We start from the raw sequence: 22,668 nt of genomic DNA on the forward strand, positions 1-22,668 counted from the left end.
ATCCTTTATAGGTCTTAGGTAGCATTTATATCTTACAAAATTCACTTTCATGAGACAGATTATGCATAAGAGATCTTGCCTATAGAGTCTTTCCTTCGTCATATTCCATGATTTCCTTTCCTTCATGTGAGTCATTTCTGGATATGATAAATACAACTACCCAACTCAGCCTTAATCAATCCAACTAAGTATTCTCCTACCTTTCCTATCTTGAATAATTAGGATCAAACCCACTTCGTCTTACTGACCATATTATGAGCACACTAGTTCCTAAGAGAAGATATTTGTGTAGGAAATCATCCCCATAAACTCCACATAACCTGGTCAAGTTTATCTCATGCCCTCCTCCAGAAAGGGATCCCATAAGAGATTCTCAACCAAAGATAGCTACATATTATTAGTAAACCATATATCCTATATCTCCAATTATTGAAAAAAGATGTGGTGCATGGACATTAGTTGATGAAAGGGGAGCTTTGCATCCCATTTTGGTCATGTTCCTCTTGGCTGCCATGATAGTCTCCCTTTTTTATCCTTCACCTCCTCATGTGCTCCTTCACATACAATATCCTTGTCCAAGCTTGCTTTTGTGATCTCTTTAGCAAAGGATGTGGCTCCTTGATGCCAACTTGAAGAGTGTATTCTCAATGTAAAAGAGTATAGTAGTAGGTGATGGTTATTCTTATAAGAAAATCGAGAAGAGTATAGTGTTATAAGGGAAGAGCCAATCAATTTAGCTACTATAATAAGCATGGCTTAAAGATGAAGCTAGTTGCAACTAGAGGACCGCTTGGAGGGGGTAGAGAGAGAGATGGTCCTGGAGAATAACCACAATAGAAGCATAAGGTAGCTCAATAGAGTCCTTCCTCTCCCTTCCTCCTTCCTCTTGATGAAGGGTCGCCATAGCAATATGGCAACAACAAGATAACCCTTTTTCTTTAGCTCTAATTTGTGTCCTTCAAGCTTTTTGTACCTCCTCTTACACAACATTCCTCCTCCCATCATCTTGGGCATGATGTTTAATGATCATCCTACATGGTAACTGAGCCTTTCTTCTTCTCATCTCGCATTCTACTAGCCATGGATACTATCATATGTCTGGCATAGCTTTCCATGATGATTAAAGCTTGTTTTCGGCCAAGATGCCTCCTTTTCCACATTGAGTTCATAGTGGTTCTGAGCATGTGTTGGTAGTGTCACATGGCAACCTGCACACAATGTGTTGGCACCCCTTTTTTGTGCAAATTGTGACAACTATGGATATAATAATCTCGATAATACCATAAGCCTTAGTATTCTATTGTTTCTTTATTATTACTTTATAGCCTTAGTTAATAATATTAGGCTATCCACATTAATACTATTATTATTAGTTTTTGTAGTCCTATCATGAATTTAATTATTATATATTTAGCTAAATCAACTCTCAACTCTATTGTTTAAGGTAGGTAACCTTAAATTATAACCATTTATACCATGCAACTAATTATAGTACTATGACTATATTAGAATTGTAGTAGTATTATTTATGCTAATACATGTGCAACAATTACTGGAATTATTATAAGGGTTATCCTAGTAGATAATCTACTAACTTCTAAGGTTTAGTAGACTGCCATAAAGTACTAATGTAAGGCCTTCGTAGCCATCATCAATTTTTATTGTATGGTTACTACTGTCAAATCTTAATTGCACATATTCATGATGCTTGCAATGGTAAAAGTAGACTTGCATTTGTTTTAAGATTAGTACATTACAATAGTCCACTAGGCTTGGCACTTCCTTATCCATGAATGCTAGCTTTTCTTCACCACTAGGTCACTTTTCTCCCTATGTAGGAGGTTTTATTCCCCTAACTTTGTATACATGCCTATTGACTTTAAGGTATACTTAGCCTTGTAAATGTTGTCTATTGATATCACTCAATACATTTCATGATGTGCTCTCTCAAAGCTCCTCTCCCTCTCCCTCTCCCTCTCCCTCTCCCTCTCCCTCTCCCTCTCCCTCTCCCTCTCCCTCTCCCTCTCTCTCTCTCTCTCTCTCTCTCTCTCTCTCTCTCTCTCTCTCTCTCTCTCTCTCTCTCTCTCTCTCTCTCTCTCTCTCTCTCTCTCTCTCTCTCTCTCTCTCTCTCTCTCTCTCTCTCTCTCTCTGCGCGTGCGTGCATGCGTGTGTGTGTGTGCGTGCGCGCATGCACATGCGCTTGCGTGCATGTGCAATCTGGCAACCCTAAATCCAACAAATTATTCAATTGAGAGTATAATATATGCCAACACATAGAAATGATTTTTATTGGTCATAAATTTATATGTTCTTTTTTTTGCTCATTAAACCAAATGAGACTAAGATTTCAACCTTCAAAGCTGATTTGCACTCTACTTTTGATATGTTAGACTTGAAATTACTATGCTATTTAGTACTCATTTTACACAACAAAAAGATACCATTGTTATGTAGCAAGTGAAGTACATCCAAGACTTACTAAAAAAATTTGCTTTTGATGTAGGTAATCTTATAACTACTCCTACAAAAACTAATTTACATCTTGATCCTATAGAACCTAGTTGTATCCCCATTGGATCTTTTCTTCAATACCTAAGTGATCTAGTTGATGCATCCTTATATCAACAATCAGTTGTTGGATCTCTTGTTCATGTTTGTCACCCTAGGTTGAATGTGCAATTTGTTGTCACATGTGAGGTTTATAGATAAACCAAGTTCAAAAAATTGGCAAGTTGTGATGCATATCCTTCTTGCTACTTTCAGGGCACACAAGATTATGCTTTTTTAAATTCATATGGTGGTGATCCACAAGTACATGCTTTTGAGATCCTAATTGGGTAACAAGTGAGACTTGACCGATTCCCTACACAACTTGGTAGATCTTTGCATAAGGCTCTCTCCTCTTAAACTTTAAAAGCCTTCCATAAAACTTTGAACATAGTATCTTTTCTAGATTTATCAACCATATTCATATAGTGAATTACCCAACATTGTATAGTAGAGATGTGTGAACAAATGTAGTGCTTGGGCTCTCTCCTTAATAGCTTTTTTTAATGAAGCTTATACATATCAAGATTGTGGGAGAGAAGGAAGGAGTCTCACTTGTAGCTTTCTTGCTTGCACAATGGGGGAATACACACAGAGGTGAAGTCTCACTTGTAGTTTTCCTCTTCTTAGTTGTGGAAGCCAAAAGAACTCATATACAAAGAAATAGAAGAACCCTATATATGGGTCTCAAACCAAACTCAACTAACTAAGGTGGCATACTAACTGAGCCACGAACTAGAGTAGATAAGGATAGCTATCATGTAGCTATTATTCATGGCGGTGTACCAACCGCGTCTGCAACTGACAAGTCGGTGACATAAATACACAACGGTCACCCTGGCGTATCATGAGTGGAGCTCGATATCTCAACACTCCCCCTCGAGCTCAATCCCAATTCCTGCACACCAAGCATGTCTCTGAACTTGCGCAGCTTCTTTGCGCCCAATGCCTTCGTGAATATGTCAGCTACCTGATCCTCTGTGCTGACATAAACTAGATCAATAAGACCTAGTAAAACCCTCTCTCGCACATAGTGATAATGCACCTCAATGTGCTTTGTTCTAGCATGATAGACTGGGTTATTTGCCAAGTGTATACTACTCATGTTGTCACAATAAATGACAACTGGCCCATCTGTAAACTGATGCATATCATAAAGTAGCTTATGCAACCAAGCTACCTCACATGCAACCATTGTTGCACCCCTGTACTCAGTCTCTGTGCTGGACAAGGCAATCGTAGGCTGTTTCTTGCTGCTCCAAGTGACTGCAGCACTCCCAAAAGAGAACACATATCCACTGGTAGATCGTCTATCAGAAATACTACCAGCCCAATCAGCATCAGTGTATCCATGCAACTGTATCTGAACCCCAGTCTCATAAAATAGTCCATACTGCAATGTGGACTTCAAATACCTGAGTATGCGTCTAGCCGCATCCAAATGTGGTTTCCTTGGAGCCTGCATAAATTGACTTACCAATCCAACAGCATAGCTCAAATCTGGCCTGGTAATAGTCATATAAATCAAACTTCCTACTATGCGTCTATACATAGTAGGGTCTTCTAGAAGCTCACTTGCATCTGTGCTTAGCTTCACGTTCTGCTCCAAAGCAACTGAAATAGGCTTACAGCGTGTCATCCCATATTTGGACAGCATGTCCAATCCATACTGCCTCTGCAAGAGCTGTATCCCACTTGGTGATCTGATCACCTCAATGCCCAAGAAATAATGCAGCTCTCCCAAATCCTTTATCTCAAACTTCTACTTCAATAGCATTTTCACATGAAAGATATCTTCATCACTGTCACCTGTCATAATCAAATCATCAACATAAATGACAAGTAGCATAATACCTTTCTCTGTTTTTCTCACATAAAGTGAGAAATCTGCCTTGGAAATCTGAAAGCCAATAGTGACAAGATACTATCATATCTTGTCAGACCATGCTCTATGTGCTTGCTTCAAACCATACAAGACTTTCTTCAACCTACAAACAAACTCAGGATGAATAGCATGCACATAACCTGGTGGCTGCTCCATATAGACCTCTTCTTGCAAATCACCATGCAAGAAGGCATTCTTTACATCCATCTGATGTAAAGACTATCCCTTTGATGCAGCCATAGCAATGACTACTCTTACGGTTGCCATCCTTGCAACCGGACTGAATGTTTCTTCATAGTCAATGCCATATGTTTGTGCATACCCCTTGACTACTAATCTTACCTTATATCTGTTCACAGAACCATCTGCATTGTGCTTTACCTTATAAACCCACTTACAACCAATTGTATTTTTACCTTTAGGCAAAGGTACCAATTTCCATGTAGCATTTGCTTCCAAGGCATCCATTTCTTCATCCATGGCTTTCTCCCATTTTTCTTTTCCCATGGCTTGCTCAAAAGAAGTGGGTTCTGGTTCCTGTATCACTTTGACCATATATGCATAGTGAATGGCTGTAAATCCATCATATTTCAGCCTATCCATAGGATACCTAGCTCTCGTAGACCTGCGCAAAGTAGGTTCACTCCCAGGTGCTCTCAAAACATCCCTGGTCTTCCTTACTCCAGGTGTAACAATAGAAGGAATACCCAACTCATCATCAATGCTCTGTTCTGAGCCACTGGATTCACCATCCACATAAGAGTGACCTACATTCACATCAAACATGGGCTGATAACCTTCTCTTTTCCTTTTCGTGATACCTACATACCACTATCTGCATTACTTTGAGAAGATTCTCCTGATCTCAATCTGCCTATCCATGGCGAAGAATGTGAACCACTGCTAGAGGACACTCCAGCTCCACTAATATTTTGTGATTGCTGTTGTGAATTCTCTGCAGCATTACCATTTTGTGCATCTACATCATCAATCACATTTACTGGTTTATACTAGCTACTCATCTCATCAAAAACATCTCTGCTCACTGTAAACTTACGAGTAGAAGGGTTATAGCATCTATACCCTTTTTGCTGCAGAGAGTAACCAATAAAGATGCACTTCTCAGCTTTTGGATCCAACTTGGATCTCTAACTCATCTGGCACATGTACATAGGCAATGCAACCAAAAATTTTCAAATGAGAAATATCTGGTTTCCTGCCAGTATACCTCTCCTCTAGAGTCATTTCATGTATTGCTGCAGTGGGAGTCCTGTTCATAATGTGGACTACTGTAGCAACTGCCTCAGCCCAATAAAAATCTGGCAAATCTTTTTTTTTGAGCATGGCACGAGATACCTCTCCAATATGTCTGTTTTTCCTTTCTGCAATTCCATTTTGTTGTGGGGTATGACTGCATGAATATTGCTGCTTTATGCCATGCTCCTGCAGGAACCTTGCAAACTCATTTGAGAGGTACTCTCCCCCTCCATCTGACCTTAGGCATTTTATTTGCAGACCTGTTTCTTTTTCAGCCATAGCTTTAAGAGTTTTGAAATGCCCAAAAACTTCACTTTTCTTTTTCATAAAATACACCCAAACTTTTCTACTATAGTCATCAATAAAAGTGACAAAATAATGACAACCTCCAAGAGATGTAGCTTTAGTAGTCCACACATCAGAGTGGATTAATTCCAATGCCTTCTCACTCTCTTGAACATGTCTAGGAAATGGTTTCCTTGCCTGTTTTCCAAACTGATAGGCTTCACATACCTTATGCATTTCTGCAACCTTGAATTTGGGCAATCCTGCAACAATATTTTGGGCCTGCATTGATTTAAGTCGTTGTACATTAACATGACCAATGCATTTATGCCAGATATCAATATCTGTAACTACACCGGTCCCATGTGCAAACATTGCTGCACTCAATTCAGACATGTCTGCATCCAACGTAAACATTCTGCCCTTCTTCTTTCCTTTTGCTATCAAGCGACCTTTATTTTTCATATCCTCAACAAAGCATCCATGAGGATTAAATATGACATGCAAGCCCTGCTCAATCATTTGACCAATAGAAACTAGATTCTTGGTGATATTTGGGACATGAAATACATCAGACAGGTATTTTTTTTTCCCATCCTGCATAGACAAAGGAATTTTTCCAATCTGCACAATAGGATGTGCAGTATCATCACCAGTCTCCACAAATCCTAGTTTTTCCATTTTCCTTGCATCCTCCATCCATTCTGCATGACCTGTCATGTGGTTTGATGCACCTGAGTCAACATACCATACATCATTGCTTTCTTCTACACTTGTCACAGAATTGTTCATGTGCTGCACCATAAACAAATGCTCATTTCTGTCATCACCCTGTCTACTAGAAGATGCATAATTCCCTTGTTGCAGTTTTTCATTCATGATGTCATTCTGCTTTTTATAGCAGTCTTTAGCCATATGACCCATTTTACCACAGTAGTAGCATTCAACATTGGTGTTTGCATTTTGGCCTCTTTGCCATCCACCACGACCTCTTTGGCTCCCCCTGCCTCTAGAGTTACCACGTCCTCCTCCATAGGACTGATTTTCTTGAGTTTGCTGCATATTCTGATTTCTACCACGGCCTCCATATCGGCCTCCTCTACATCTGCCTTTACCTCTTCCAGCATTTGAGTAGAAGACAGCTTCTTTTGAAGTTTCTCCTGAAAAAGATACACTACCATTTCTCTGCTCCTCATAAATTAGAAGAGCAATCAACTCCTCAAAATCAGGAAATCTTTCACGAATTGAAATGGATGTCCGAAATTGTGCATAATCCTTTCCTAGACCATTCAAGGTCACAGAAACTAAATCATCATTTTTCACTAGCGACCCAATGGAAGCAAGTGCATCTGCAATCTTCTTCACCTTCATGTGGTAGTCATTGATGCTCATACTTTCTCTTTGCACATTATGTAACTCTTGCTTGAGCTGCATTTTCCTGGCTTGCGTATTTGTGCTATACATTTTTGACAAAGTATCCCATGCCTCCTTTGGCGTACTTGCATCTTGAATATACACAATCATAGAGTCTGAAATGTTGATAGATAGCCAGTACATAACCTTCCTGGCTCTCTCATGCCATGCTTTAAATGCCTGCATTTGCTATTGATTGGGAACATCAGGAAGAACTGGTTCTTCTTCATTTCCTGCAACAAATTCCCAATATCCTTTTTCCATAAGGAAATTCGTCATTCTAAACTTCCATGCTTGGAAGTTGTTCTTGTCAAGCTTTTCAGTGACAATCTGTGAAAGAGAATCAGACGCCATTACAGAACACTGCAAAAAATTATCTCACTGCAAAAAACACAACTTCACCCTCACAAGGGAAAATCTGCAAAACTGGCGAAAGTGGTATTTGACCATACAGTCACTTCCTAGTGACGATTTTGCATAACCATGAACCAAGGATGATTCTCTAACTTCCAATGTCTCTGCACACAAGTACGATGCAATTTCTATGGTAACTGTTCACCGACCTGTAGAACAGTGGTCACATAGCATAAAACAGGGCTTTTTCCTGAGTGCGTGCAGAAAACTTCCGTCTCCAAAACACGCCCCGAAATGGCCTCAAATCAAAAAAACAAGGTCGCCGAGGGCTAAAGCCCTCACCCGCAGCATATACTGCTCTCTTGCTTCACCCGAAGAGTGTCTTAACCTAAGACAATGCACTCCTGTACTTTCCGGTTGTGCTGCCTGCAGAGACTTGCTCCCAAAACAGAAAATGAAAGAAACACTGCTCCTCTTACCAGAACACCGCGAGCTTGGTTTGCTTCCTTGAGCTCATTACTACAAACAAGGCTCTGATACCATGTCAAGATTGTGGGAGAGAAGGAAGGAGTCTCACTTGTAGCTTTCTTGCTTGCACAATGGGGGAATACACACAGAGGTGGAGGCTGAAAACAGTTTTCCTCTTCTTAGTTGTGTAAGCCAAAAGAACTCTCTTACAAAGAAATAGAAGAACCCTATATATGGGTCTCAAACCAAACTCAACTAACTAAGGTGGCATACTAACTGAGCCACGAACTAGAGTAGATAAGGATAGCTATCATGTAGCTATTATTCATGGGCGGTGTACCAACCGCATCTGCAACTGACAAGTCGGTGACATAAATGCACATCGGTCACCTTGGCATATCACGAGTGGAGCTCGATATCTCAACAATACATACCCCATCCTTGTTCATTTAGACTAATATTTGTTCTTCTTTCTTGTTAGCTTTGATAGTAGAGTTGTATGAGTGTCGTCTTGTGTCTCCATGGATCCCTCATTGTTCCTTACGATCTTATTTTGTCCTCATGCAACTATTGGAGCTTATACATAGCCTACTCTTGTTCATTGAGAATTTTGTTTGTTCTTTTGATAGGAGAGTTGAAAAGTTTCATGTTGTTTCTCCATTACTCTTCCATTGTCAATTATTCTATTGATTTGTTTTCTTACCATGGTTTCCAACAATGCAACAATACAAATCAAACATCCAAAGTCATTTTGGGATAAAGGCAATCATGTAAGAATATGAAGGCAATCACATGGTTAATGATCCATCACCCCTAGAATACTACAAATATGGCACAAATCTCACAATGAATGAGAAGCAAACTTTAGAAGCAATGATTTGTCTAGAGAGAGACCTTCAGGGGACCAAGCTCATGAACTAACAAAACAAGTGCACATTGTTACGCAAGTACTTAGTTAGCACATCATTGCAATGTAGGGGTTTTGGAGTGACATCTTCTTTGTGTGTAGATTCATTGTGGTTATTACAATATTAGATAGTTGGTGAGCATGAAATTGTGGTAAACATCACAACACTCTTAAAATAAATGTTATACGAACTGCAAGGACTGCACATTTCAATGCCATGTAAGGATTCTAACAAAACTCGACAAAAGGGATGTTGATATCCCAAGAATCATTTATTCGCATTGAAAATGCACCTCAACTTTCAACATTTAGGAGTGCCACAAGAAGTAACTTCTGTTGCAATGACTATGTATATTGGAACAATATACTATTTTATGGAACTTTTCAATATGGTAACACCAAATCAACTAAATGGAGAGGGTAGGAGTCAAGAGTTTAGAGAAGAGAGAAGATGGGGAGTTCTAACGTGCTCCTATCGAGATAGTTACTCATCGGTGTGGCCGTTAAAGAGCCTAACAAGCTATTATTCTTGACATGGAGGCTAAGGTGGCTTTATGGGCTATTGAGTATACACATGGCGGGGAAGCAATGCATGCAAGGTGCAGATGCAAGAGATGGAGAAGGAGGACTGAAGAGATAACTGCTAACTCTGATACGATCCCCAGAGACGACAAGCAAGCCTTGAGAACCAATAACGTGGACGCGGCAAAGGTTGATGCTGCGCTAAAGAAAGATCAATTGAGGCATAATGAAGACTGCACAACAAAGGCAGCCAAGGGGCCTAGGGTGCACAAAGCATCCATTGCTCTCTCACTTGGTAAAGTTTGTCAGAGGTATGCAAATCTACTAGCCATAGGAGTGTACCTATATTTTCTTAGTCGACCTCTTATGGAAAACGACTTCTATCGTTGGTACCAAGGCAAAGCCTCCATCACTCAGTTTAGATTTGTGGGCAAGGGTTTCTATTTGATGCTACTATTACCCAAAGCGGAGTGGGATTGGGTACTTGCCTCAACAGTCGAGTATAAAGGGAATGCTCTACCATTGTATTCTTCATTTTATCTTGATGGTGTGTTATTGCATGAATGCCCCATCTCCATCACTTTCATTGCTCTTCCACCTTGGCTTAATGAGGAGGCAGCCAACATTATTGCCACGCTTGGTGAGGTCTCTTATGCTCCATCTATGGCAACACCCTGGGGCTTGCTCAAGAATGATAGATGAGTCCGCATTCTGTGGGACCGTTGTAATGAGCCCCCCTGGATATCTGTAGTTAAAGGACTCTAGAGGGTTGGAAGGGGTGCTCAATGTTTGATGTTCGACATTCTCGAATACATGCTATCATTGCAAAGGCAATGAATATTTTGTTTGCTCCTATCGTGTTAAGGACTCTACTGAGGCATGCCCCCCAAAGAGAGTGGCGTCAAAGAGGGATCCTGGCAAACTAGGGATCAAAGCCCATCAAGAGACAAAGAGAGGAATGAACCTAGTATAAAAGGGTAGACTTCTTCTCGTGCATAGGGACAAACAACCCAAGGAGCAAAATCTTCACTGCAGAAAAACAAAGATCTGGAAGGGATCAAGAGAAAGGGGAATCAAGACCCTAAGACCCAATATGGGGAGAATGCTCACAAGAGTGTGGCAAGCCTTCTTTTAAGAAGTTGGCGTGCACTCCATTAGTTGACCGCAATTACTATGCTCCAAGTGAAGAGCGTGAATTGATGGATGAGCCGTTCGCAATCTAGCAAGAGAGTCAATCTCTTGCCAAAGTTTGTCTTTTGCACATGGAATGTTTGTGGGCTCACCTCTGAGTCCTGACCTATGAAAGCAAGTGGTCTACGGTCTTATCAATACATATAAGCCCCATGTAGTAGCACTACAAGAAGTCAAATTGGAAGAGGACACATGCAAGAGACACTATATTGCTTGTTGAATAGGATTTTGAGCCTTTCTTTAGTTGCAAAGCAGGGGATGGAAGCTTTGTAACAGTAATTGTCAAAATAAGCAATGCACCGGTCATAGTTGTATCATGTATCTGCATGTAGGCTCAAGCAATGGGAGTTTATAAAGGGGCAAGTAATGGACAAGACAACAATAATTGGTGGGGCCTAGAATATGACAGCAAGCTAGTCACCATCTGCATGGTGGGGCCTTGCGATCCTAGAAGAAAGATCATGAGATGACCAGGTCTCCTCTTGCAAGCTCGACAACCAAGCTCTCTTAGCGACTACAAGAACATTAGTTATACATGGCACAATAAGCCTTTGGGATCTTCATGGAGAGATAGTACATTAGATAGGATCTATGCCTCCCAAGGGGCTTGGTGGTTAGGTGGTGAGGTTGCGTACTATTGCCTAAATGATGTCATTGCTTATAACCGTATCCCTATTCTAATAACATTCAAGATGGTCACTACCTCAATGAGTGTCGAAGGCCCCCCACCCTTCACAAGTTCAGCACAATATTTCCGAGAGACCTATCGTTAGTTCAAGATGCAGTTACAGTCAGGGCCGAGGCTAGGGACATTGACGTCACTCCAAACTACAGTTGGATGACGTGCCTTCAAGCACTTACTCAATTGGCTAAGGAATATTGCAAGAAAAAAGCAACGCTAAGAAGATGGGATAATGAAGGGGCCACTCAAGGCTGTAAATCACTATTGCAAGCCCTGGGGTGGCAACCTCAAAATGTAGTCTTACAGAGATTGTTGAATTATGTGGAAAGCTTTCTTAGACAATAGGAAGAGATCAAAGTACATGCTTACTAAGGTGCAGTTGGAGGATCAATGGGAGAGGTTGGTGTTAAATGATGTGAATCTAGGACATGACACAAGCTATGGTGGATCAAAGATATAAACCAAGTTCATAATGACATGGACAAGTAGAGACAAACTATTACACAAGTGAATTAGGTTCCAAGATAGATTAGCTTGGACTCATAAACACAATCTTGTGTAGAATCGACAATGATAAACACTTAACTGAAAGTACAAAGCATCATGATATTGTATTCATTTCATAGTCAAGTACAATGCTTTATAGGCTTTGAGTTGTTCCACTCTCCTCACTGTGCATATGGGATTCAGGACAGCTCCTCTTGGAGCATACAACATTTGTCTATTTCTCAACACCCCCCCTCAAATGATGAGTCCCTACACTTGTTGGCTTTTGTCCCCCCTTCATGATAACATGGCCCAGAAGACTAGCTCATAGGCAGCCTAGTCAAGTTAAAGCTTGAGACTTTACATCTTGGCAAGGGTTGTACAAAATAAATTCACTAAGGAAAAGAAAGATCCACTATGGGAAAAACATATGAAAGATACAATGAAAGTTCTTCAAAACAATCTGTCAGAGTTGTTGATGGTAGTGAAGGCATATTCTTCTTCTTTTCCTTCTTTCATGAATTGGTTCTAGTGATGATCACTTTGCAATTGTTGGGCTCTCTTCTTGTGGAAACATTCACTGGCTACATGGCCAGTCTTACCACAATAGTGACATGTAATCCGATCCTTGTTATTGTTGTCGATGAATCCTCGACCTCTTCCTTTAGGTCCCGCAGCTCCTTTGGTGTACAAAAGATTGTCCCTAGATGATGAGACATTGTCTTTTGCATTCTTGGTTTTTACTTTGCCTTCTTCATCGAGTAGTGAGTGCTCAATATCTTTAAGTGTGAGGCTTGGAACATTACTCAAAGTGGACACAAGATTTTCATATGGATCCTTGTTTACACTTGCAAGCAGTACGGCTATTGCTTCATCTTCCTCAATATTCTTTTTATGAGATGCAAGTTGAGTTTTTAAACTCTTAAACTTATTAATGTGTATGGTCATAGAAGCATTGTCTTTGATATCCAGTTTATAAAACTGCATGAGAAGTTTTACCTTTGAATTCTTTGCTCGAGTACCAAACATTTTATCAAGTTCCTCCCAGGCGGTTTTAGCATTTCTAATGCCAGATATATGATGCAGCACATCATCACTTAATCCCCAAACAATGATGCCTAGTGCCTTATTATTCATCTTTTTCCATTCTTTGGATTTGAACTGGTCTTCTTCAACGAACCAATCTTCATCATCTTCAAACAAGTTCCATAAGTCCTTTCGCATCAGGTGGTACATGGTCTTTTCCTTCCATGCATGGAAGCCTTCTCCATTGAGCTTTGGTATTTGCTCAAGTTCTGCCATGTTGAGCAGCTCCAATAATCTGAGAAAAGACCAGCAAGGGGGATTTGTGAAGTGTCACAAGGAGGTTAGTGTCAACTGACACTAGTTGAGTATCAATAGATACTATTCTTGAGCTTAGTATTAAATCTCGATGCTTGATCTTCTTCTTGCTTGTTGATTTGAAGTGTTAATCTTGCTGGAAACTGAGTTCAAACTCAAATAAGAGTGGTAGTGTGTACCCTAAGTTAAAGGGAATGAGAAATTGAAGAAAAACTGAGCTTGCACCTTGATGGCTATGGCTTCCTAGATTAGGGTTTTGACCGGTTTTTTTCAAATATCTAGAGCTCTAATTGATCATTTTGAAAACTTTTTTTATGGAAATGTAGCTTACTCCATGCTCTACAAGAACCCCATGATAATCATCAAGATCGGGTACAACAGTATGCACGCAAATCAGCGAAACGTAACCAGGCGCAGTTATGGCAACGACGTCGAATTTTAGCAATGCCAGGCTTGTAAGCATCCAATGTCAGGCTTAGATGTGATAGGCAGAAGCTCCTTGAGTAGAAGAACAATCCTCTTGAAGAAAGCACACTGAAATATTGCCTGGTTTGAGAGATATGAGAGCTCAAAGTGAGGTATGTCCTGCAGGCCACAAACTAGGGCTATGGCAGCAACTGACAATAGTGACAATGCTGAGGTCTAAATAGCCAAATCTCATGGATTGATGTGATACAAGGAAGCTTTGTGAGGTGGGGAACAACTTTCCAGAAGGAAGCTCAGAGAGATTTGGTATGTGAAGTGAGATACAGGAGCTTCAAGATGACAGGGTGCTGCTGGCTATGGCTGCCACAAGGTCCAACTGAGATTTGAAGTTGAAACTGAAGATATGAGCTGAATGTGGGCTGGTTAGAGATCACCAGAGATGAAGGGAGACTAGAGATTCAGAGTGTGAGCTGTGCCATGCCCAACTGGGCTCTGATACCATGTTAAATGATGTGGATCTAGGATATGACACAAGCTATGGTGGATCAAAGATGTAAACCAAGTTCATAATGACATGGACAAGTAGAGACAAACTATTACACAAGTGAATTAGGTTCCAAGATAGATTAACTTGGGACTCATAAACACAATCTTGTGTAGAATCGACAATGACAGACACTTAACTGAAAGTACAAAGCATCATGATATTGTGTTCATTTCATAGTCAAGTACAATGCTTTATAGGCTTTGAGTTGTTCCACTCCTCACTGTGCATATGGGATTTAGGACAGCTCCTCTTGGAGCATACATCATTTGTCTATTTCTCAACAGTTGGGTGATGGCACCACTGATTTCTTCTTCAATGCACTAAAGAAGCAGAAGAGAGAATCCATTTCTTGTATAGAAGAACATGGGAACATGGTGATTTCTAGAGTTTTTTAGGGGCATTTGGCTTCAATAGTCAAGATGTAGGGAAGTGGGTGGTCTTCCAAATGGGGGCTGGCAAGGCCCCACATCCAAATGGCCTACTCTGAAGGTCTTCCAGTCACTATGCGACATATATGCTGTGAAGTGGCCATGCTCAACTTTGTAAGAAGGCCAAGAGCGATCCTGGCTAGCTTCAATCATGGCCTAATCAAATTGATTCCTAAATCCCTGCTGAGAACCAAGGCCTCTAATTGGGCCTGCAACTATGTGGTACCAATTTGGAGGAAAGTTAAGAGGTGTATCAAGGCTGCCAATTTAAAAGGCAATTTTGGCATCACCACTGCCCTTTTCTCTAAACAAGGCCATCTAGATGAGGCCAACCAGAGACTGATCAACCTCATCTCTGCAACTAACTCAAGTTCGCGAGGAGTGGAAGAAACAAGGTTTTGTTTGACAGTAATGGACATCCACCTAATGAATACGTAAAGGTGCTCAAAGAGGAGATTACCTGTTCTTAGAATTGCTAAGGCAAAACATTAGGCCTTCAAACTGTTCTTCGAAAAGTTTAGGTCTAATCCACATTGCATCAGAGATGCTGTGATCTTTTACTTCTTAATATCAGTATAAAATCTACATTATCAACAGCAAATCAACTATAGTGGATAAACACTTCATAATGTTCAATGGCTTCTTCATGTTTTGTACAACCTGAGTTTACTCTCTAGTAAATCACAGCTACTTTTGTAACTTATCAATGTCAAAAACTTACAAGCATGTGACAGACCCTCAGTCTTCACAGCTAGAATACAATCATTGAGTGTTTCATTCAATGGCCGCTTCATGTTCTATACAATTCATGCTTCTGGTCAAGTAATTTATAACTACGGCTTCACATTCTATACAATTCATGCTTCTGGTCTAGTAATTTATAACTACTATTATAACCGCAATTTCTCACAGTCAAAAGCATACAAGCACATGATGAACCCTCACCATAATACATTCACTTAAGAGGGAGAATTAAAAAACATAAAGAGTAAATTTAGAATTCAAGACCTTAAGGTGAGCCAAGCTCACTAAGTAATAAAACATGAAGAAAGTGAAAAGAAAATCAAGTAAATTTTAAAACTTGAGGAACTAAAGGGTGAACCTTCAATTCTCCCAAGCTTGGGTGTTCCATCATAATTTCTTTCCTCAAACACAAAAAAGGTTTCTTTCCATCATTAAAAAAATTAGTCTTAAGCTTGGGTGTTCCATCATAATTTGTTCAAGCTTAGCGTTAGTCAAATCACTGCATTATGCCTCATTTGCACTCCCTCTGGAAATGACAACGCTAGTTCATTTGCAAGACCAGTGTGGCGAACTGAACTAGCTCATTTCTGCATCTCATTAAGGGCTGCACCTTTTGGACCTGAAAGAGACAAGTTATCATGACCATTTGAACTGTTAACAGAATTCCCCCATGCAGCCTCAGAATCCAAGTACTGCATCTAAAACAAATAGAAGGTATCCTCACACCATTTCCTGCTTTGTTCACTCCAATGACCTGGTTGCATCCCTTCCACCATATCCCGCCATATATGTAGGAGCAAATCCCATGACATACACGTACACATATAATTCATAATCCGGAGTTCTTAAGAACACAACTCGTGGAGACTTAAGAGATAAGGCCAAAAAGTAGAGCTAAATCTTCACAGGGTATGTGAAATCTTGAAATCAAGTTACAAATGAAGTACGCCAAAAGCCTTGCTAAGGAGCATAAAAACCATGCTGCAAATCATTACAATGTTTCTCTCTAGATGAATGATTTCTTTCCTCAAACACAAGAAAGATCTTTTAAAAGAACACTAGAATTTCTTGACGTGTTAGATACTCTCCTATTATAATCACAGCAGCTGACAAGATCAGGCAAAAAGGACTAAAAACAATCTATGTCCAGAAGCATCTTACTGAACCTGTGCCCCTCCGATTCAGTGAGACTATGACTCTCATCGACCAAACAAGAGCACCGGATCGGAAAAGATCCGCCTATCTATACAATGACATGAGAAGCTTGAAATCCTGAAGATCATTTCTTCACAGAAGAGGCAGGTAAAACCTCCTTCTTCATGCCTCTATGAACGATAGAGCCCTGCTGCTTCTTGTCTTCGCCGTAAATAAGTCCGCTAAGCCCCACAGCTGCACTGCTGCCCTCATTACTGTCCTTGGCCTTCTTCTCGAGCGGCTGGAAATGGTTGCCATACACATACTCCAGCGTGAAACCTTCCTCATCGTCGAAGAGAAGCAGGTGGCCGTGCCACTCCCAGATACGGAAGCCAGTGTCGGTGTCCTCACGACTGGAAACACAGATGTTGTGGTCGCCGATGGAGATGGCCTTGCCGGAGTTGGGCTTGAGAGAGGCCCAATCACCGGAGGTGATGATCTGCACGACCTTGGCCTCGAGGGCAGCCTCCTCGCGGGCGATCCTGGTCTTGCCGCGGATGTCGGCACCAGGGGGAAGGGTAAGGTTGAGGCCACTAAGGCTGCTGAGGGGATTCATGCCATCGATAAAGGCATTGCGCGAGTCTATGTTTTTCAAGAAGGCGTATGGATCCATGGCGGCCCTTCTTCTACACCTTCCTGCCTCTTCTTCTTCCTCTTCCTCCTTCTAATGCAGCTTGGCCTCCTCCTCCTCCGCCTTTCGCCTCTGACACAGGCAGAGCCAGAAGCAACAAACCCTAGCTCCTACTCTGCAGCAAAACCCTGGTTTCTGTTTGAGGAGAGGGTTTAAAGGACACCAGATATTTTCTTCCTTATAATGCCTGGGAGCTAGGGCAGAATACATTAGTAATAACGTGCTTTGAAAATTCCTTGTGTTGTAACTTGTTAGGCCTGCATTGGTGGGCGGGGACAACAGGAGGACACTGAGATTCTATCTATTGAGAGAAGTCCATGCATGGAACAACTTGCTGCTGGACATGATACCACCAAATGGTTACGCTCCACTTGACTTGGGCTAAGCTCAAGTCAATTTTTTGAGTGAACTAAAGTGGAAGTTGTGGCAAACAAAGTCAAGCATAGGGTAACTTGGTATTGGAGTCTTGCTAGTAAAGTCAGAACAAAGATGGGACAAGATACTTAGCTACTTTACCTAGGTCCCTGCAAAGTTTTTGTATTATGATATTCCCAACATGGCCCTTGTGGAAGAGAATGGACCATACAATTGACTAAAAAGGGTATAATTGTGTTTCCGTGATTGGGCACTGTCAAGACCCTATAGGTTTCGTAGACTTAGCTAATTGGGCATTTTTCGAGTCTACCTTGTAGCAAAACATTTAGGCCTTAACTCAGGGATCAATATACAACTACAGTCACCCTAACATCTATCTAACACCCATCTAAGAAGGGTCACTTTACAACCAATCAAAGATAAGAATAGCTAGCATTGTACTTAGTTCAAAAAGAGTGTGAAAACGAGGGGGACTGGTGCTAGCTTGGGTTCTGATGTGTTTGATTGGTTCTAGTCCCAAATAATCATGTAGAAAGCCACTCAACTAATTAGGTCCACCCATCCTTAGGATAGGATCATTATGACAACCATTCACCTACATTCCAACCAATGAAAACACCATCTTTAGTTTTCTAAATAAAGGTCCTACCATACTATAAGCACATGTAGAAACAACTTTCTTAATCCTTACTATTAGTTAAGAGGAGGTCGGGGGTTGCTACCACGTGGCAACCCCCGACCTCCCCTTGACTTATCGCGGGGGTGCCACGCATCCGGCACCCCCTCGCTATGAAAAGGGCGTTGACAGGCTCCTGCATCGACCTGCGCCCCCGCCTTCTCGAGCTGCGTCCTCCTCGACCGACGACCCTCCACCTCGAGCTGCACGGCGATCTGACGACCCTCCACCTCAAGCTGCACAACGAGCTACGTAGCAACCAACTCTATATTAAGAGCTGCTCCGGCGATCATTTGCTCCGATTACACAACTAAAATGCCCGCGCATGAACACCCACACACACACTCTCTCTCTCCCCCTCTCCCTCTCTCTTGACGTGAAAATTATGACCATTATACTGGAGTCGAAGAACAAATTCTTACCCATATTTGCAGTCGCCGTTGAGTGTGACTAGGCTCCTCTCTCTCTCTCTCTCTCTCTCTCTCTCTCTCTCTCTCTCTCTCTCTCTCTCTCTCTCTCTCTCTCTCTCTCTCTCTCTCTCTCTCTCTCTCTCTCTCTCTCTCTCTCTCTCTCTCTCTCTCTCTCTCTCTCTCTCTCTCTCTCTCTCTCTCTCTAGGCTTTGACATGAAGAAGAGTAAGCACGCATGGCCTCCGCCTGATGTATTGTTAGCAGTCCGCAAACAGTTTAACATTACATGCGTGCAGATCACCTAAGAAACGGTTCAGGGACAAGACTACATGTGCTCACTCTCTTCTGCCAAAGCCTTTCAAATCGTGAAAGTCAGTCGGATAGTAAGTACTCGCAAAGAGTGTGTAGTACGGGTCGATTCTTATACCCACTTCCAATGTTAAACTAAAGCTTTTGATATATTTCTTGGTATAAAGCAAATTTCAATGGCACCAGTGGAACTATGGAGACCTTATTGAAAATGAGAGAGAAAGAGAGAGCACTAAATGGATCAACATGTTCATTGAAAGGATCTAAGCAACATAAGAGGCATCTTTACTATTAGTTAACATGAGGTGGGGGAGGGTGCCATGTGGCAGCCCCCAACCTCCCCACAAAGAAACGCAGGGGCGGGTGCCACACGTCCAGCACCCACCCTCGCCGCGAAAATTGCGCCCGTCGAAGCGCCGGGGCGAGTCTAGGCGCGGAGTGCCTAGTTAGTCTATTACAAAGCTTTGTTGAACATCCTTCAGGCATGCACATAAAAACAATCATTTTGTTGAAACAACTTTTTTAATTAGTCTATTATAAAGCTTTGTTGTATATCCTTTAGGCATGTACATATAAAAACAATCATTTTACTGAAACAGTTATTTGAAAGCAGCTTGTTCCCTCTAGGATAGATATCCACCCTACCTTTATCTAGAATTTGATCTTCGAATACCCATACGTTAGGTACATAAAGGATTTCTTCTCCATGGCCATGGGGATTACTTGCTTGATTAAAACCCCAGTAGTTCCCGTGTTGCCATAGGAAGGAACCCTCCTCTCATGGATGGCCCCTTTCTTGAAGCAAGCATTAGTCTCAACACTCTAGGTAGCTATACTTCTTGTTCAAGGTGATGGAGTCCTTTTGAAGACTTTGGGAGCTGTGACACCGAATCATTCTTGTCCAACTAAATGTTAGGGATTAAAGTTTACCTATTCCTAGACACTTGCATCGACTTGTACATACTACCCATCATTATTAGGGTGTGAATGAACTTACTGACCTAGGCGTGAATGAACTTTGTGTGAATGATCTAAGTGCGAATGAACTTAATACCCTAGATGTGAATCAACTTTGGTGAGAATTAACTTTGTGACCTAAGTGTGAAGAAACTCTAACCCTAGGTGCAAAAGTATCCTAAGTGCGAATGATCTAGGTGTAAAGGCTCTTAGTGCAAACAAACATATGTAAACAAATGAGTGAGTGCAAGTGAATGGGTGTGAATGAGCTATGTGCATGTGTTCAATTAGAGGGATATCAATCAAGATCAAAGCAAATAACAAGAGCTAAAAGCAATCGACCAAGTCAACATATTGCAACAAGCAACAACCAACCAAACAATGAAAACAATGGCCGTGTATTTGATTCTTGCATTGTGAGCTTTGCAATTTTTGAGTTTTGATCACTTCCCTTCTTTTAATGCACATACAACCACAATTCACCTATAACGAAATAACTATGACAAGCATGATGCATCTTTAGTCCATCATAGTGTAACACAAATTGTTCATATAAGACAAGTTTGAGGTTTGAGTTTTTGCCTTGTCTTTTGTGTTTTGTGTTTCTTAAATTTTAATCATTCTTCTTCCTTCAATGCTCACACTATTAATCATCCATAATCAAAAAGTTGCATCTATAAAATTATTACACAGATTGTTCAATAAGAAGAGTTGAGTTTTGAGTTTTGCATTTTTGTGTTGTTTTCACTTCAATACACACACAAAAACAAATATGGCAAACATAATTTTTCTTCAATTCATTATAATATCACATGGTTTGTTTAAGCAAGAAAAGTTTGACTTTTGAATTTTTCATTATGTGTTTTTGCAATTTTGTGTTTTTTTTTAAGTTTTATTGTGATTTTCAATTTGAGTTTTGAATTCCCACCTAGTTTAATAAATCCAGTCTTTCTAGGCTCAATTCAACAAACTAGTTTCTCCCAATTTGGCCTCCGTAAACTAGCCACATGGGCTTCAGAGTATGCTAGCCATGAATGTGGACAATCGATGCCCCATCGATCCCATTCATGCTCATGCACAAGTCTCCTATTTTGCCACACAATAGGAGTATAAGAATCTTGGCGATTGCATCATCCTTCGTCCTGGCAATGGAACCAAAATGTTGGGCTAAATGCACAAAAATTGGGACACTAGATAGACTTTTATTGTTTCAGAAGTTGCAACTTGCTCCGGCAATAATCTTTCACCTTGTCTCCCAACACTCCACTCTATCGAGACTCTATCTAATCATGCATCTCTCTCTCAAACCCATGAAAGCAAGAATATAAGACTGGCATCAAGCTGTAGTGAACTCACTAACTTACCTTCTCATGTTGTAGTCCAAAAGCTTGAAGGCTCGAAGATGGTTCCACGACCCAAGAAACATGATTCGATGCCATCGCTCCTTCACATCCACCACTGAGTATACTAACAAGTCAAGAAGCTAGTAGAGAAGAAGAATAAGAAGAGAAAGAAGATAGTGTAGAGCTTTGCCTTCCCTCAGTCCCTCACTCAACACTCCTCTCCCTATCTCTCTCTCAACCATGGAGGCAAGATGATAGAATAAAAAGATGGAATGGTTGCACCAACAGACCTTCTATATTATGTATGCACCAAAAGGATAAATACAACTAAGACCTTCCACCCTTATATAGACACAAACTCGGTAGGTTAGGGCTAGGTCACTTCTCCAAGAGGGTAGCATTGTTTGCATTTCAGTGTTTGCACATTCTTTTGGGCACCCTATCCACATTGTGGGCTCTAGGTGGTTCATTCCTCAAAACATGCTTTATCCTTAGCCTAATTCGCCCATGTCTTCACTAATATAATGATAGATACATGTGCGGAACCCACACAACAACTGCGGGTGCAACAAATACAATGCAGGAGATAAATGTAATGTGCCCGAGAGTGAGCCCAACTCTCACAAAATAATACATCCATGATAATCAGATGTCCATGAGGTACAAGAATAATACACATGTCCAAAATAATATAATAAAGCTCCACAAAATAATAATCCTTTTGAAAAAGAAAAGACTTTGAACTTGCACTTTGACCTTCCAATTTAGCCTTCTCCAAATACTATTAACTTTTGAATGATTTACTATAGTTTTATGGATAGCTATGCCGAAAATCAATTTTGAGCAGTTTCTTTGAGAGCAAACACTTGTATTCATCATTGTACTACTTTCAACTCATTGATAGTAGTGTATTGACCTAGTCTTTCTCCTGCTACACTTTTTGGCTTGGTTTTGGGATTGATTTATTGTTATTATGGCATTTCATAGTCTCTTTATTTGGCAGACATAATGGTAGGTGCTTCAAATGCTTTCCAATAACAATGCTATCTTCAACATAGAGAAGTTGGATGGAAATAAACTTCATGTATTGGAAGACTTAGATTTGATAGATATTGGTACAAAAGAAGCAAGTCAAGCCACTGAAATCAGAGGGCATAAAGCTAGAACTTTATGATGTAGAGGAATGGGAAGAGCATATAAATCTACCATTATTTTATCATTATCAAAGTAGGTATACTTCAATATCATTGAGACCAAGGGTGATGCTTATGCATTATGAAAAAGGATTCAT

The 22,668-nt window shown here is 40.7% G+C and overlaps 1 protein-coding gene across 1 annotated transcript; it reads right to left on the reverse strand.

Annotated features, from left to right (window-relative positions):
* Positions 1-16,372: 16,372 nt before the first annotated feature.
* Positions 16,373-17,492, reverse strand: LOC148028224 (uncharacterized). The gene has a single exon (XM_087690000.1). The coding sequence runs from the start codon at positions 17,288-17,290 to the stop codon at positions 16,763-16,765; it is 528 nt and encodes a 175-aa protein (XP_087546126.1). The 5' UTR covers positions 17,291-17,492; the 3' UTR covers positions 16,373-16,762.
* Between the last annotated feature and the right edge of the window lie 5,176 nt (positions 17,493-22,668).

Source organism: Lygodium microphyllum, chromosome 12 (genome assembly GCF_053477565.2).
Source record: "Lygodium microphyllum isolate KBCC chromosome 12, Lygodium_microphyllum_v1.1.10, whole genome shotgun sequence".
NCBI lineage: Eukaryota > Viridiplantae > Streptophyta > Polypodiopsida > Schizaeales > Lygodiaceae > Lygodium > Lygodium microphyllum.